At 36.8% G+C, this 15,320-nt stretch overlaps 1 protein-coding gene across 1 annotated transcript in view; it reads left to right on the top strand.

Annotated features, from left to right (window-relative positions):
* The window catches only part of LOC120502972 (dynein heavy chain 5, axonemal-like), a 149,650-nt gene that overhangs the window by 102,795 nt on the left and 31,535 nt on the right, over nucleotides 1-15,320 (top strand). Inside the window, exons 62-68 of the mRNA XM_039711017.1 lie at nucleotides 2,809-3,003; nucleotides 4,226-4,381; nucleotides 4,660-4,842; nucleotides 7,750-7,920; nucleotides 8,342-8,720; nucleotides 9,830-10,101; nucleotides 11,998-12,162. Of these exons, the coding sequence (XP_039566951.1) occupies nucleotides 2,809-3,003; nucleotides 4,226-4,381; nucleotides 4,660-4,842; nucleotides 7,750-7,920; nucleotides 8,342-8,720; nucleotides 9,830-10,101; nucleotides 11,998-12,162 (1,521 nt within the window). The remainder of the gene's footprint in view (nucleotides 1-2,808; nucleotides 3,004-4,225; nucleotides 4,382-4,659; nucleotides 4,843-7,749; nucleotides 7,921-8,341; nucleotides 8,721-9,829; nucleotides 10,102-11,997; nucleotides 12,163-15,320) is intronic.

The raw sequence follows: 15,320 nt of genomic DNA, 5'->3' as shown, positions 1-15,320 counted from the left end.
GAGGCTGTTCTAGTGAGGCTGACATTGCAGTATCTCCTTCCCTGGCCTGTGTCTGTGCAGGCAGAGGTGGCCTAAAATGCAGTGAAGCTACAGTCCCATATTTTCAGTTTCTATTTCTTGCCACTTCATATTCTACCTTTATTAAGGTGAGCTGTCTGCATGCTGAGACTATGAGACAGGGCAACATACCTTGCATGAATCTTGTCCTTTACTTTTACCATTATCTGCCTCAGGAGTGCCAGACCTGGCAGATGTTCTGGTGCAGAGGCTTTGCTTATGGCCAACAGCAGCCTTGCTCCTTTTCCATGACTTTTAGGAGGTCTGTCTAATTATCTTCCATGTACCTGGAAGACATATTCATACTGAAGGCAGAATTTAGGCCATAGTAATCAAAGCTGTCTTTCTGAGTTGTCTTCCACTTGGTTTTGTGAGTACCTGTGTGCATTTTCTTCAGCAGTAAAGGCTGCAGAAATAGTTCAGGAACTCTCTCTTCCTCTCAGCACAGGAGTTGAGGCATTAAGCTCAAACATTTCCTGTTCTCAGCTCTCAAAGACTTTGACAAAGCAGTGGCTGCTGAAAAATGCTGTGAGCTACTGAGCAACCTATGTACATGTGTATCATTGTGAAAGAGTTAAAGGTAGATCTGCATCTTTTCAGTGTTTTTGGGATTTAGCACTTAAAACCTCTATTTAGGAGACCTCTTTTCCATGAGGGGTTTGTTCACTTCATAGAAGTTACTTGTGAATATATTTTTCTATATTTTTAATGTTAGGTTAGCATAATTCTTGTAATTCTGATTAACCTTGACTTGAGGGAGGGAAACTTGCAATCCAGCCCAATTTACACTGTGACTTAAAAGATGAATGACTCTGACCCACCCAGTAAAGCTCTCTGAAAACTGCTGATGATAAAAAATATGTAAGGCCAAGATGGATTTATTCATAAAGTACCAGGAGCAATGCAGTTTCAGGCAAGATTCTTAACCGGTGTGGCATGGGAGTTATCCTACATGCACTCATCCCAGGGAGGCTCTTTCCCAAGTTCAGTGTACAAAATGTTCTTAAAAGCTACTTTGGGCAGTATCTGTCAAGATTCTCACCATTTTAGGATAAGAAACTGGATATATAATGTCCTTAGAAAGCAATACATAAAGAACTAAAGTTCTGCTTTCATGAGGGTATTCTGACTGCATTACTATTTGGCTGCATCCTTGAAAATTTGAGTAATATTTTCTTACGGTTTCTATGTTGCTCCCCCCTTCCCCCTGCAATATGCTTCAGTTAGATGGATACCATAGTTAATGAGTTTCAAAACGAATTTACCATTCTGTTTAGAGTTCCCATTAAAGACAGAATTATGATTTCCATCATAGTATATCGAAGAGAGTTTTGATTTTTCCCAGGGAATTAAGTACTCACAAAAGGCAGCATATGGGCCTTTCTTGATACTTCACACCACAGGAAAGAAAGCAGCTTTGCAGTTCAAGCACAAGGCTTGACATCTGCTTTAGTTTGTCACAGACTAACTGACCGTGGGCGTATGAGTCATTTAGGCATAACAATTTACAAAGATCTGTTTAAAATTAGCCACTTATCTGTTTAGTTAGGCACTTAAATTAGCTGAGTTTCAGAGTTGCAGGGTGACTGATACTTCTTGCTGTAGGTAAGAAAATGTTCAAATCTGTTTAGATCCTACTCATCTGCTTAAGGAGCTAGATATGGTTTTAGGTTCCAATTGCTGAAAAAATTGCCTATTAAATCCTTTTCTGTCCTTTGCACAAACGGAAACTTGATTATTAAAATTTCTCTGTCTTCGAAGGATGATTTGTGTTGCTTCATCATGAGTCTTCAATAATTTTAGAAGTAAAAAAATCAAAGGAGTAAAGATGCTTTGGTGTCTTGCAACCACTGGTATCATTAGGTCTCATGATTGTATCACAACTCTCACAGTATTTGAAGTTTTGCTTTAGGCTTCAGACACCAAATTATGTGATTTTCATAAGATTTACAGGCTTTTACTTTCTTTCATGTCTGTATTTCAAACATGTCTTTAGATAAAGCCTGCAAGTATGAATTGTTGAATGAAAAGTAAGGAGCAAATAAAAAAATACCTTCAATTTTATTATTTTAAAAATTCTCAATCCTTACTAAGGTGCTTTTCTAAATTGGAGAGTTTGGTTTGCTATTTTCAGCAGTTTTTTCTTCACGTACACTTTTTTGAGAGGCCAGTCACTTTTCAGAGTGAATAAAATAAAGCAAGTTAGCTGACAAGTGCAAATCAGACTTAAGGAGAATATGCGAACTGTGAAGGGTTTTAGCTTAGCAGCAATAGCCTTTCATGATAGTTCATGGTTACTGATCCATAGCACATCTCCACATTCTTCTCTTAGTCTCCCACAGCCATCCTGTACTTGGAAGGCACTTTCCAGCAGGTGGAAGGCCTTGTGAGCAAGATGACAATTCCACTTGAACTAGCAGGAAAAGTATTTGCTATTAAAAATGGCCAAAAATCACTTTGTCATTAGATACTGAACTGGCTTCAGAGTTTTTCTGACACTCTCTGATGGACATCAAAGCCTCAACAGAATTCACTTTCATTACTGCTCAACTGCAGTGATTGAGCCACTGAGCTTTAAAGAAAAGGAACAGTAAGCAATAACTACCAAATACACTCTACCATGCATTCTGACCAGAATAAGAAGGAAAACCATCCAGTAGATGTTTTAGTATAGCTCCTCTAACTGACACTAATTTTGTATTTGCATGTTTTCTACTGGTACTAATTTTGTAATTGAATATTTTCTGTTAGAACTTGAACCTTACTGGTATGCTTGTTGACAATGCTACAGTGGGTGAGTGGAACATCCAGGGTCTTCCAAATGATGACCTTTCAATTCAAAATGGCATTATTGTCACAAAAGCATCTAGATATCCTTTGCTGATTGACCCACAAGGTCAAGGAAAGATCTGGATCAAAAATAAGGAAAAGAATAATGGACTGCAGGTAAATACTTAACTTACAATTCTTTAAAATGTGTGTGTCATTTGTGTCATCATGCTTTGGCCATGTGATTTTAAATCTGATGTTTATGGGTGTAGAGCTATGCAGAAACTGAAACAAGACTGACACATATAGAACCTGTACCCTATATCAAGGTATCAATAACAGGGCAAAATAACTCACACTGATATGTTATGGCATATCTATTTTATGATGACTCTTTTAATTTCTTGCTGTAGTGAAAGAGAAACAAAGAGGGAAGTAAAAGGTTGTATCTCATTCTCCACCTTCCTGGAGAGTTGTATCTCCTGCTCTGAATCTGAGTTCTCCCCAGAAAGTCCAGGGGGAACAGAGTTATGTCAAGATCCTAAGTACACAAGTGTTTAAGTTATGGCTTACACCTGGGGTATTGTAATTTGCTGTGGTCTTGTTAGTGTTATGCTGTTGGTCACCCAGACACTAGCTTTATCCCTCAGCTGAATCTGAAATAAAAATGTAGGGAACCTGCTGTTTTGGTGGATACACATATTCCTACATAACAAACAGAAAGTGCAGAGTGGTGGAACAGAGTATTAATTTTTAAATATTATACTCGTTTGATTCTGTGTAATGTGCCTCTAGATATTTTAATTATACCTTTTTCAAAGAGCTGTGCTTGCAAGACAAGGATTTTTATTTTAAAAACATGTCTATCCTAAATTTTTTCCAGGTTAAAAAAACACCTGAAAACCATGACATAAGAGATGCCTGCAAAGACTATTCAATTATCATCTTAAAGAATTATATTAAATATATTAAATTTGAATAAATGAAAAGGAGTCTGTTTGACTTTTAGCAATTTTAAGACTGGTGGAACTGAATTGGAAATTGAACATCTGATGTCAGATCAGGCCTCCTATATAACGCTGGCTCCCTTTCTGAACTCCATAAACATTTCCCTACTTCACATTAGTGTTCTAAGCATAAATCTATTTATATTTTGGAGATATTAAGATATCACAATGATGAAATAGATATGCAGATAAAAAGGTAAATAAGTGACAATAAAGAAATCTGATGATCTATCCTCCTTAGTTTAAAGCAAAACTTCCATTCATGTCAGGAGAAATGTAGCCATTTGCATAGATATCCCAAGATGAGTACAATTTTTTAAAGCTTCAATAGATTTTATGCTGTTTTCTGTGTGCTTTCAAATGCATGCTGTGCTGTGACTCAATCTTCCTAGGTTACAGCTATGAACCACAAGTTCTTCAGAAGTCATATAGAAGACTCCTTGACCCTTGGCCGACCTCTGTTAATTGAAGACATTGGAGAGGAACTTGATCCTGCTCTAGATAACATCTTGGAAAAAAATTTCATAAAATCTGGTTCAGCATACAAAGTAAGATGAATTGTAGACATGAAATCAAAACCCAACAGGACAGATGTTGGGTATGGGGTAGTCTGAATACTGACATGATTTGTACCTTTAAAACACTTAGAAAATGTGTAGTGAATTCATGGGGTAGTTTAGGGGGCTTTTTTACCCTTAATCAGAAAGTTTAAAAAGTGTAAATGAAAACATTAAAAAAAAATTCATAGATTTTTTTTTTCATCAGATAAAATAACAGTTTTTCTGAATTCGGCTTTCAAAAATTGAGAAATGCTTTTTATTTTCAGGTGAAAGTAGGTGACAAGGAGGTAGATCTGACAGAGGGGTTTACCCTCTATATGACAACAAAGGTGGCTAATCCTGTTTATACTCCAGAAATTAGTGCAAGAACAACTGTGATTGACTTTACTGTTACTATGAAAGGGCTGGAAGATCAGCTCCTTGGTCGTGTCATCCTCACAGAAAAGCAGGTATGGAATCTTGCAGTATTTGACTAGAGGGAAGGCTTGTTCAGTATCTGCACCAGGAGTGCATACATATCCAATGGCTTGGCTGAAATCAAATGCAAGAACAAAAATGTGAATGAAAGTTTAAAGGTTCTGCATTCACTGAAATACAATGTGATGCTGTTTTTTAGTTGAATGGGGGAATCTAAACACTTATTTTAAGATCTGGCCTTGGAAAGAGAAGAAAGAAAATTATTCATTAAAAATACATCACAGGCATGCACATGACATACATAAAACAACTTTATTCCTTCATATATGGAAAGGGCTTCTTGTTCAGTCAGAAATCTCTTGTATTTCTAAATTCCTTTTTAAACTTAATTTGAATTACATGAAAAAATACTTATGAACTTGATCTACTTTTGCCAGCCAGGCTCTAGTGTGCAGGGAGATAAAAGATTCTTAAGGAGCCCTGAACACTGACTTGACTCTGTTCTTACTAAAATTTGCATTGATTATGTGGAAGTTAATATAAGGAAGAAAATTCTCTCTCAGATGAGAGAAAAAACTGAGGTTTGCATTAGCAGAGCTGCTGTTTTCATTAGGTAGCTCAGGTAGGCTCCTAATGTGAGAGGAGTTGCCTATCTAAAGGAATTAATTCTTCCTTTGCCTTCCCCAAAGCATGTTCTAACCAGCGTTCTTTAGTGGTGCTGTCATTTTCTCCAGCCAGCACCCTTCCACTTTGCTCAAAATGAGCCTTCACTGAAGTAAGGACTGTTTTTTAAGGTGCCCTTCCTTCAGCCTGAGAATCACAGAGGCTGGAAAGTCATTGTAATGCACAAACTTCCGGTGAATTGTTCCATGGAAAACAGAAAGACTGTAACAGGAGGTACTAGGGAAAAATAGGGTGGGACAAATACTTTAGAGGCAGAACTTTTAATCTTCGCTCCAGTAGATGTAGGTTTCTGTAAGCAAAATTGAACAGCATCAGCAGGAGTGAATGGGAGTATCCTGACTAACCTCTGAAGGGAGGGAGAGGTCTAAATCAAGATAGAAGTAATAGAAGTGAAATAGGTTTCTCATGACTTACATATAAAAATCCTCTTCCTACAAGATACCCTTGCTCTGTGCTGTTTTTTTTTTTTTTCTTGGACAGAACTGTTAGAGAATTCATACTGAATGTATGTAGCAACACCTAGACTGCATTGTGTCAAAAATAGAGTCACTGAAAATTATTCCTCCAGTGCTGTACATCAGCTGAAGAGAGTTGCAAGGGAACCTGGTTTATATTGGCACTACTTGCTGCACAGGGACATGGTTGCAGCTGACCAACATTTATTAAACTTCTTTTGGCAGATATGAAGACATTATGGTTGTTGTCTCTTCTGTCTCAGTAAGAGGTGAATGTGATGGTGTAGATAGTTTGAACTAAAAAATTAGTTCAAAGAAAAGGCACAACATGAACAGAGCTTCTGAAGAACAGGTTTTCTATTACAAAGAGACAACTTTATGATTGCTGAGCTAAAGTAATAGATTAAAGGAACCAAGACATTCTTAAAGATTTCTCTAGTGATCAATGAAATGTGATCAAAGAAGTGTTTATTCTTCCCAGCTTTATAGGTTGATCCTGTAAATATAGAAAAAAAAAAACCCAGCATATTTTTGTACTTTGATAATGGAGTTGCTGCCACTATTTGTGTTCAGAACAACTATTATTTATGTTACAAATATGGTTGTGAAGTTCCCTTGCAAGCAAAAACTTGCACCTGGTATATTTGCTAATTTTCTGAAATACATCTTTTACAGGCTTATAAGGGTAAAGTGGAATTCCACATTCTAATGGGGAATTTAAGCATGTAGTTAAATGTATTTTTGAGTGTTTTGTGGAAGTATTCCTTTTGTGTAATTCTAATTGGGGTTTTTTTTTGTATTAATGGTATAGAAAGAGGAGTAAATGTAGAAAGCTGAATTACTGATGCTTAAGCCATTCCCCTCTTTGGAATGCAGTCACTTGTAGCATGTACTCTGCAGCCCTAGAACATATTTCAAACAGGTTTCCAAGTGAGAAGCTTGTGAAAATAAAGAAATTTGTCACTTCTTTGAAATACAGGAGAACCTCTCCGGTACTATATAACTCTGTACATCTCCTTTTTCTGTAGCTTGACATGTTGACAAAAATGAAAATGAACTGAAGCCATAAGTGTAGATAGACTATTCTTAACAGTCCTTTTCTTATAGGAAGGTTTACTGGATTGATTAAATAAAGACAGCCAGCAAAAGTATCCGTGAGCTGTGCAGACTGTGCTGTATAGATGCCTCATTTCACTTGGCGTTGTGTTGACTTATTTGCCTTTTTTCCCTTGTCATTGTCTGTCTTGTAGAAAGGGCAAAAAAAATCCATATGACATAGCTAATAATTGTAACATTTCCTGTTTTATAAGCAGTAGAGGATTGTATCTTTCAAAGTCACAGAATGGTAGAAATTAGAAATGGAAAAGGTCATCCAGTCAATTTTGCTCACAATGTAAAATCCAGCCATACAAAGCATCTTTCAGGCCTTTATCTGATTTAATTTTAAGTACTCAATGTAATGTGGCTTTTATCACTTGCTGTTGGAAACTATCTTTAGTGGTTTGTGTGCCTTACTATGAGGAAGCTTTTCCTGGTAATTCTGATGTGTTTTCATTCTCCAGCATTTATGCTTCATTAATCAAATAAATACAGGATGCATATAAATTAATTTACTATATATATTCATCGTCCATATAAATTATTTTTAGTACAGAAATATTTAGTAATATTTCAGTATTTTATGGAAAAGCAAACAAAGTCCCCACTCTGACATGCATGAAATCATGTTTTCTTTGTTTTTATAAGGAATCTTTCTTTTAATTGATGTTAAATATTCTATGGCAAATTTCTTGAATACAGGAACTGGAAGCAGAAAGAATCAAACTGATGGAACAAGTGACATCCAACAAGAGGAAAATGCAGGAGCTTGAAGATAATCTGCTCTGCCGTCTAACCAGTACAGAAGGCTCTTTGGTTGAAGATGAGTCTCTGATAGAAGTCTTAAGGATCACTAAAACAACAGCAGAAGAGGTGAACTTTGAATGTGCTGCAGATACATTCTGTAATTGCAATTTAAAGATAGTACATATAATGATGTATGTGTATATTTTCATTCCCATTTTATTTTTTTTCTATTCAGAGCAACTATATAATAAATAAATAGTAGAAACACTAATTTGTTATTCATAAAAATTGGCAATATTTAACTGCAACCTGGATACTGTTTATATTCCAGGCATATTTTTCAGGTGTAAATTTGAATCAGTTCCCATTTTGGCAGGAGCTGGAACACGTGAAGACACAACATCTGTGTTGAAACTCTGGCAGAGGGTGGCAAAGCTCAACTAAAAATATTATTGTAGTCTTAATCAAGACCTTTTCTTTTTGCTTATGTAGTATAAGTCACAAGTAATACAACTTAATCTTCATGGTCTTTTCCATTAATTTTAAGGTCAGTGAAAAATTAAACACAGCAATGGAGACAGAGGTGAAAATCAATACTGCACGTGAAGAGTATCGACCTGTGGCAGGTCGAGGTAGCATCCTTTATTTCCTCATTGTGGAGATGAGCTTGGTTAATGTCATGTACCAAACATCTTTAGGGCAGTTCCTTGGCATTTTTGACCTATCAGTGGAAAGATCTCGTAAATCTCAAATTCCAGCAAAAAGGGTGGTTTATATAATCGAGCATCTCACCTATGAAGTCTTCAAGTACACAGTTCAAGGGCTGTATGAAAATCACAGGTTCCTGTTCACATTACTTCTGGCACTGAAGATTGACTTGCAGGCCAAGAAAATTACACATGCTGAGTTTGAGACACTGATCAAAGGTAATTTCTCTAAAAATGTTTCTGTTTTTCCTATGTCTGTACTGCCAAATTCAGATTTTGCAGTACTTGCATTAACAATGTGTTATATTCTGTGGATCTACTTGTTTTTAAGTTGTGAATGAAAGCATATATAGTCCAAGAAGGAATTGAGAGACAAATTTTCCAAAACAAGAGTAATATAGATTATTTGTTATCAAAATAATGCTTAGATGAGGATTATTTTAACTCTTATACATTACAAAACGGGAAAAAATAAGTCCATTACTTGTTAGAGAACTTACAGCCTCTACTGTCTGCCTCTTTTTCAAGTTGCCACATATCTGTGTCTGTGAGATTGTAGACAATCAGCAAAAGCTCTCTTGATGGCTGATGAACAGGCATGTGAATTCTGTACCAGGCTTAAATATCAGCACAAAAAAAATTGGAAGACTGTTACATGTTGTTAAACACTTTTATATTGCATTGCATTATGTCACCACTGTATGTCACTACTCAGACACAATGACAAAGAAAACTTTGAATAAGGTTTATAAAATTTGATGGTGGTTGACCTCACTGAGGTCTCCAAGATAAATGCAATCTGGTGCAAAGACAAGTACAGTCAGGTGCTTGGCATCCAAATATCTCAGTTTGTTTGGCAAACACTGAGTGACTGTTCAGCTGTGGCTCAGCTGTGCTGGGTGTGCAAATGGGCATGAGGCTGAGTGGTGGTTGAGCTAAGAGGCTGCTGACGTTGCAGTCCTCGATATGAATGCACCATGTGCTTTTCTTATTCTTTAGCATAGATGAAAGGAGGCTGTACTAACCATTATATGTCTGCTCTGAAGAACTGGGTTTGAGGATCCTTTTAGGTGGTCGCATTTTATCTCATCTCTACAGATAGAGTAGAAGCAGCATAAAAATTAGTGGGATATCAGCTCTGGGAGGAGCTGAGGCCACTTCTCAATTAGGTCATTGTTAAGTTTTTTCTCCATGCAAATGTTACTTCTCTATATCCTGGTTTACATAAAATGTTACTCCCTGAATTATATAAAACCAGTATTTTTATTATTTGTCATTTTTCTGTTTAACAATGTTTGTTTTCCTCTATAATACTTTTCACTTTGCAGGAGGTGCCAGCTTGGACATGAATTCTGTGGAACCAAAACCAAAAAAGTGGATCCTTGACACGACATGGCTCAATCTTGTGCAGTTATCTAGCTTGTACCCTTTCAATCAACTTCTAGTGCAAATTGTTAAGAATGAGAAGTCTTGGAAAGCTTGGTTTGATGAAGAAGCTCCTGAAAAATCTGTTATTCCTGATGGTTATGACAGCTTACTGGATCAATTCCATAAACTGCTCCTTGTCCGTAGCTGGTGCCCCGATCACACCGTTGCCCAAGTAAGATACATTTTTGTACAGTGCTTATGCCATGTGACATCTCCTGAAGTACTGCTAGTTCCAAACTTAGTTCTCTGCATTTCTTGTTATCATAATATTTGTTGCAGAGTGAGCTATTTTGAAAAATCAGATATTGAAATGCTCACAGAAAAATATGTGTGAAATAAATTAATTTATTTAATTGCAATGAACTAAAAAGTGGAACATGAAGCAAATTGTGTTAGAGCTGCAGGAATACCATTCTTTTGGTGTGGTACTTTTCACAGTTTAGTCATGCAGCCTGTAAAGAAGTTGCATTCCTCTGGTGAATCAAAAGATACATCCCTGTTCTCTTTCACAGAAACAGTGGGAAAAGAGCAATTCACTTTTATGACAGGTGCACTAAAACAGCAGATAAACTGTTTACTTACCCTCTCTACTGAGGAAGTAATAATTAAGGCTGCCTTGTGGCAAATGTCATAAAAGAAACTGCAGTAGACTAGCAGTTTCTCCACAGATTGTGATATTTCGTTTTTCTTCTCTATGTAGGTGTAAAAGAGAGGTATGAGCCTATGAGTACCCTCTTTTCATTTTTTTTTTCCTTTCTGTACTGGAAAGTGGTTGTTTTTCTTTCCTGCCTATCTCAACTTTACATTTTACATGCTGTGATAGCATCTGTGTTGTATTTAGGGGACACTATACTTTCATGGACCTCTTTTTCAACAAGGCTCTCTCCACTCTTTTTTGTTTTCTACTCTTCACTCAGTAAAGTAGGAGAGAAGTATGGGAGCTCCAACTGCCATAATTTAGACAGAGCAAAATAATAAAGCTGCTACTTCTTATTTATCAACTGAATATCTATCAACAATTATCTATCAACTAATTTATCTAATTTAACTAATTTGTTATTGTCTTGCACAAATATCTCTGAAAAAATAATGTCTCTGAACAATGGTTGCTAAAATAGGTCATTATTTTAATTTTTGAGGGGAGAGGGGATCTCTTTTGTTACTCTTTTTTAATCTCGTCTTTTCCTATTGTGTTTTCCCAAGTATTAGAAATTTTACCTGTCTAGGACAAAAGTTACACTTAACAGTGGGTGATTGAGGGTTTTTTTTCCTACAGTTGACATCTTCCTCAGTCCACCTTGTTCCTCAGTGCTTCTCTTCATCATGCATGCCTCAGAATCTGTGAGAGTCAATACATAGCTAGGAAATCACCCCAGTCAAAAAAGAATTTCATGCACTAAGGTAGCTTTAGAAGTTCCTTTAGAAAATGTCTGTGAAAAGAAAAAAAATAGAGGCATAAAGAAGGTTTGACCTTTAAGGATCAAGTCTGAGTTTATATTTTGTAGAAATAGATATTCAGCCTAAGAGACTTGAATTGGATAACCACTGGACAGGAGAATTTGTTTGAAGTTCCAATAAATATATGGGAGATTGTAACTGGGTCAGATGAAAGATCTGCATAATCCACTATGCTGTAGAGACAGTGTCAACAATCCATACTTAGAGGAACTAAAAAGGGAACTGGTACAGAGAAACTCTTTTATTTGGCTATCCACCAAGTTTTAACAGGCAGTAATTTAGGGGCAATATCTGGGATGTCCTCAGAGCTGACACTGGATCTATTCTGCATGGATTTTTTTTCCAGTTCTTTAAGAAACTCCATTTAGCATTTTCTAGCAACAGTGTTCACAGGTGGCTGTTGCGTGAGCAGAATTCTTTCTCTTCTGTGTTTGAAGTTTGCTATCTGAGAATTTCAATGGTTGCCTCCTGTGGACAAAAGTTGAAAAATTAAAGTTTAGACAGTTATTGCCTTCCAATGTAGATTTTGATAAATTCCACATTTCTAATTAATGCTAAACTTAAAAAGGTAAAGATAGATATATTTTTCTGGGAATTTTTTTTTTTCCAGGCTCGGCACTACATTGCAGAATCTCTTGGAGGGAAGTATGCAGAAGGATTTATTCTTGAAATGGAAGCAATGTGGACAGAAAGTGGCTGTCGAACACCTTTGACGTGCCTTTTATCAGTGGGGTCTGACCCCACTGAAAATATAGAACGTCTTGCAAAATCAAAGGTATCCTCCTAAACTGAGTTTGCTAGAGCTGATAAAGAGCTTATTAACTCTTCTCTGCACTAGCATATATTAATACCTAGTGTTCTCTGGAAGTTAATTTTTGAGCAGTAGCCAAAATGCATTTACTAGGAAATTAAAATGTTGTAGTCCTCCGTTTTGCAGTTGTTTGATTTCAATGAGACCTCCGCCTTTATCCAGCGGACTATGATATCCCACTTCTTAAGAAATGTACTAACCTATAGAACAAAGCAACATTTGTGGTTTAAATTGTGTTACATTCACTGTAGGAGCTGACAGTAATGATGATTACAAGAAGATACAGAAAAAAAAAATCATAATTCTGGTGACAAGAGGAATTAATTTTAACACCCTAGCATTCAATCTGTGCACTTGATGGAGACATTCAACATTTCCTACAGAACAGCATCACTTTGTGCTCTGTTTTATGGTTCACAATGTAGCATCATATAAAATTTTCCCAAGAAGAAGTTATTTACTTTAGATCTCCATAAATTTTTCTCCTCGTTAGAATGCATCTTCATTTAATGGTGCAGGATTTTAGAATACACTGAGTAAGACATGCAAGAGTGGGAGGATCCACAAATCTCTTCAGCTTATTAATCAGAAAGTGGAGATGCTCATTCAATTTGAAAATCAGGGCCCTTGTTTGTCTCTGTATTAAAATTGCTTAAATCATTACTAACTTTCACTTAGTGTTTAAATTTAGGAATCTTAAATCTGAAGTCATTAATTTGATCCTTGTCTGCTGTCAGACCAAGAGGATATTGCAATCTTAATATGTTTCTATGCTTTCAGGAAATGTATATAGAACAAATGGAAAGTGAGGTTGTGAAAGAGCTGAAGGGGTTGCCTTCTTTATTCACACACAGTTTATGAGCAAGGCAACATCAGCTGGGCTGCCACAACGTGAAGTTCAACTCTAGTGTCACCTGTAAATGTAAAGTCAACCACATTGTTTAACTGTAAGGCTCTTTTCCAACCTCTTGAAGTAAAGACCTAACCACCCAGCATATAGAAACTTTTCTAGTTTACAAAAGGCATACTAATTTCACAAACCAAAATGCAAACAGAGATGTTTTTAAAAATAAAAATGTGTATAACATGTGGAACTGGAGGAGCATTTCAGCAATTCTTTAGCTTTTGAATAGGTTATCTAGAAATAATTTAATTTTTAGAAACATTGTCAAGGGAGCTTTGTGTTTGTTTTGCTAGTACGTCAACAAATTGTACTTTTCTTTGGAATTTCTCTGCTTTAATCTTTAATATAGGTTAGTTTTACCAGGGACTTGATCTTGAAGGGGGTGGTGGTGGTGCTGGGGTTTTTTCTTCTTAATGATAACAAACTTGGGCCTCTTTTTACAATGATTTCTCTTTTACAGTCATGATTTGTAGTCTTAAAATGGTTTTCCAGTGCTAATGGTGTCACTAAGTATGATATTAACAGCATAAATCAGCTATCTGCTGTTCAAATTTGTGCCCAGAATTTATTTTTCACTCTAAAATTTAGCTCTTCAGGTGGCCCTTTCCCAAAGAAATGAGAACATTATCTGTGGTTACTGAGCTGTGTAATCTAGTTTATAAGCCAAACAAGCTCCATCAAAATAGTTGCATTTATGCCCCCTTTACCTTCACTTTAGGATGGTGTGAAAATTCAGCTTTCAGGATTAAAATGAAGTTTCTTATGCCAGAACTTTGACTTCATTAAAATCAGATTTTTTTTAAAACTGTAGAGATCATTTCCTCTTTTAGGGAATAATGCAGAGAACCCTCAACAGAACTGTCAGGGCCACTGTAGTGACTAAAATGCCAGCATTTTCATCTGGATTGTGATGTATTAAGATGACATGGATATGCTGACATGACTCACTATTGAAAGAAACATTCTGTATGCAGACATTTGATAGAGTTCTTTCAGAAGGAGTAAAATGAGGACAATTCGTAGTGAAAAAAATTTTTTCCTTCTCTCGATGTTTCTATAACCTTTAATGATTGTACATTTTAGAGGCAACATTGCTGAGAAGAGCAAATTATGAGTAGGTGCTTTGTCAGGGAATAATGTATCTGCTGAATATTTATGCACTCTTATGCAGGGGTATTCATAGTCTGACTTACAGGAGTGCTGGCTGTACTCAGATGCATCTCAGAAAAGGTAAAGTTTTTTGGTTCTCTGGCACATAGCCAGCTTCACAGGCTGTGCAGCTTTGCTTCTTTTAGCTACAGTTTCAGGTTTCACTGACCTGAGAGTAGGATTTAACTGCTTTCTTATCTTTGGCATTCTCATGTCCTTAAATCTTGCCAGGATATGGGGGATCATATACAGCAGTTGTATTTATACTGTTCTGTAAAATCAGGTCAGGGCCCATTCTCTGACCCTGAGGCCAAATGACCCAGCACAGTTTGTGTCCATATGCTAAACCTTCTTCTCCTGCAAAAGGAGGGCAGCCTCCTCCCCACTGTTTAGGAGTGGATGTCTCTTGGGTTTCCTGCAGTCAGGATGACCCTGAGAGTCTCTTTTTCCCAGCCTGTTGGTCGAAGAAGGAGTTGGAATTCCTTGGCTCTGGTTTTCAAGGCTGTTTATTTTCTCTTATCTAATACATTCTTTTCCTGACCCGCAGAGGTCTGTCTAGCAGGTCTGTCCAAGGCACACTGCCCGCCCTCAGGCTGGTGTCAACATTTTGTACTAAAAACTACGTGTACTTTATTTACCATTATTTTCCAATACCTCTCATCTCTGTTAGACTGTCTACTTCTACCCTAAACCAATCTAAAAGTGCCAACATCACACAGAAAATGGAGGCTAGGAAGAAGACGGAAGAAGGACAAGACAGCGCCCAAATCTCTCCATCTTTCCCCCTAGATCCCTATACTAAAAATCCCCAAAATTCCACTTTTCACCCTGTGATAAATTCATTATCATTCTACTTAAACTTTTTGTGACTTGTAACTCTTCATACAAGGTTGGTAATTTGCTCCATGGGTTAAAATCAAAAACCCAAGTGTCTTTGGCTTCCTGCCAAAATCTCCGAGCCCCCTGCCAGCAGCTTGAGCCATCCTGGGCACCCAGAGGCATGTCCTGGGTTCCAACAGATGTCTTCCTTCCTTTTTGTTTCACAGTAAGGGAGTCTGAGTAGGTGTAC

This window comes from Passer montanus, unplaced genomic scaffold, assembly GCF_014805655.1.
Source record: "Passer montanus isolate IOZ18808 unplaced genomic scaffold, ASM1480565v1 scaffold24, whole genome shotgun sequence".
NCBI lineage: Eukaryota > Metazoa > Chordata > Aves > Passeriformes > Passeridae > Passer > Passer montanus.
Note: the sequence above shows the minus strand (reverse complement) of the source record. Positions and strands in the feature narration are given on the sequence as shown.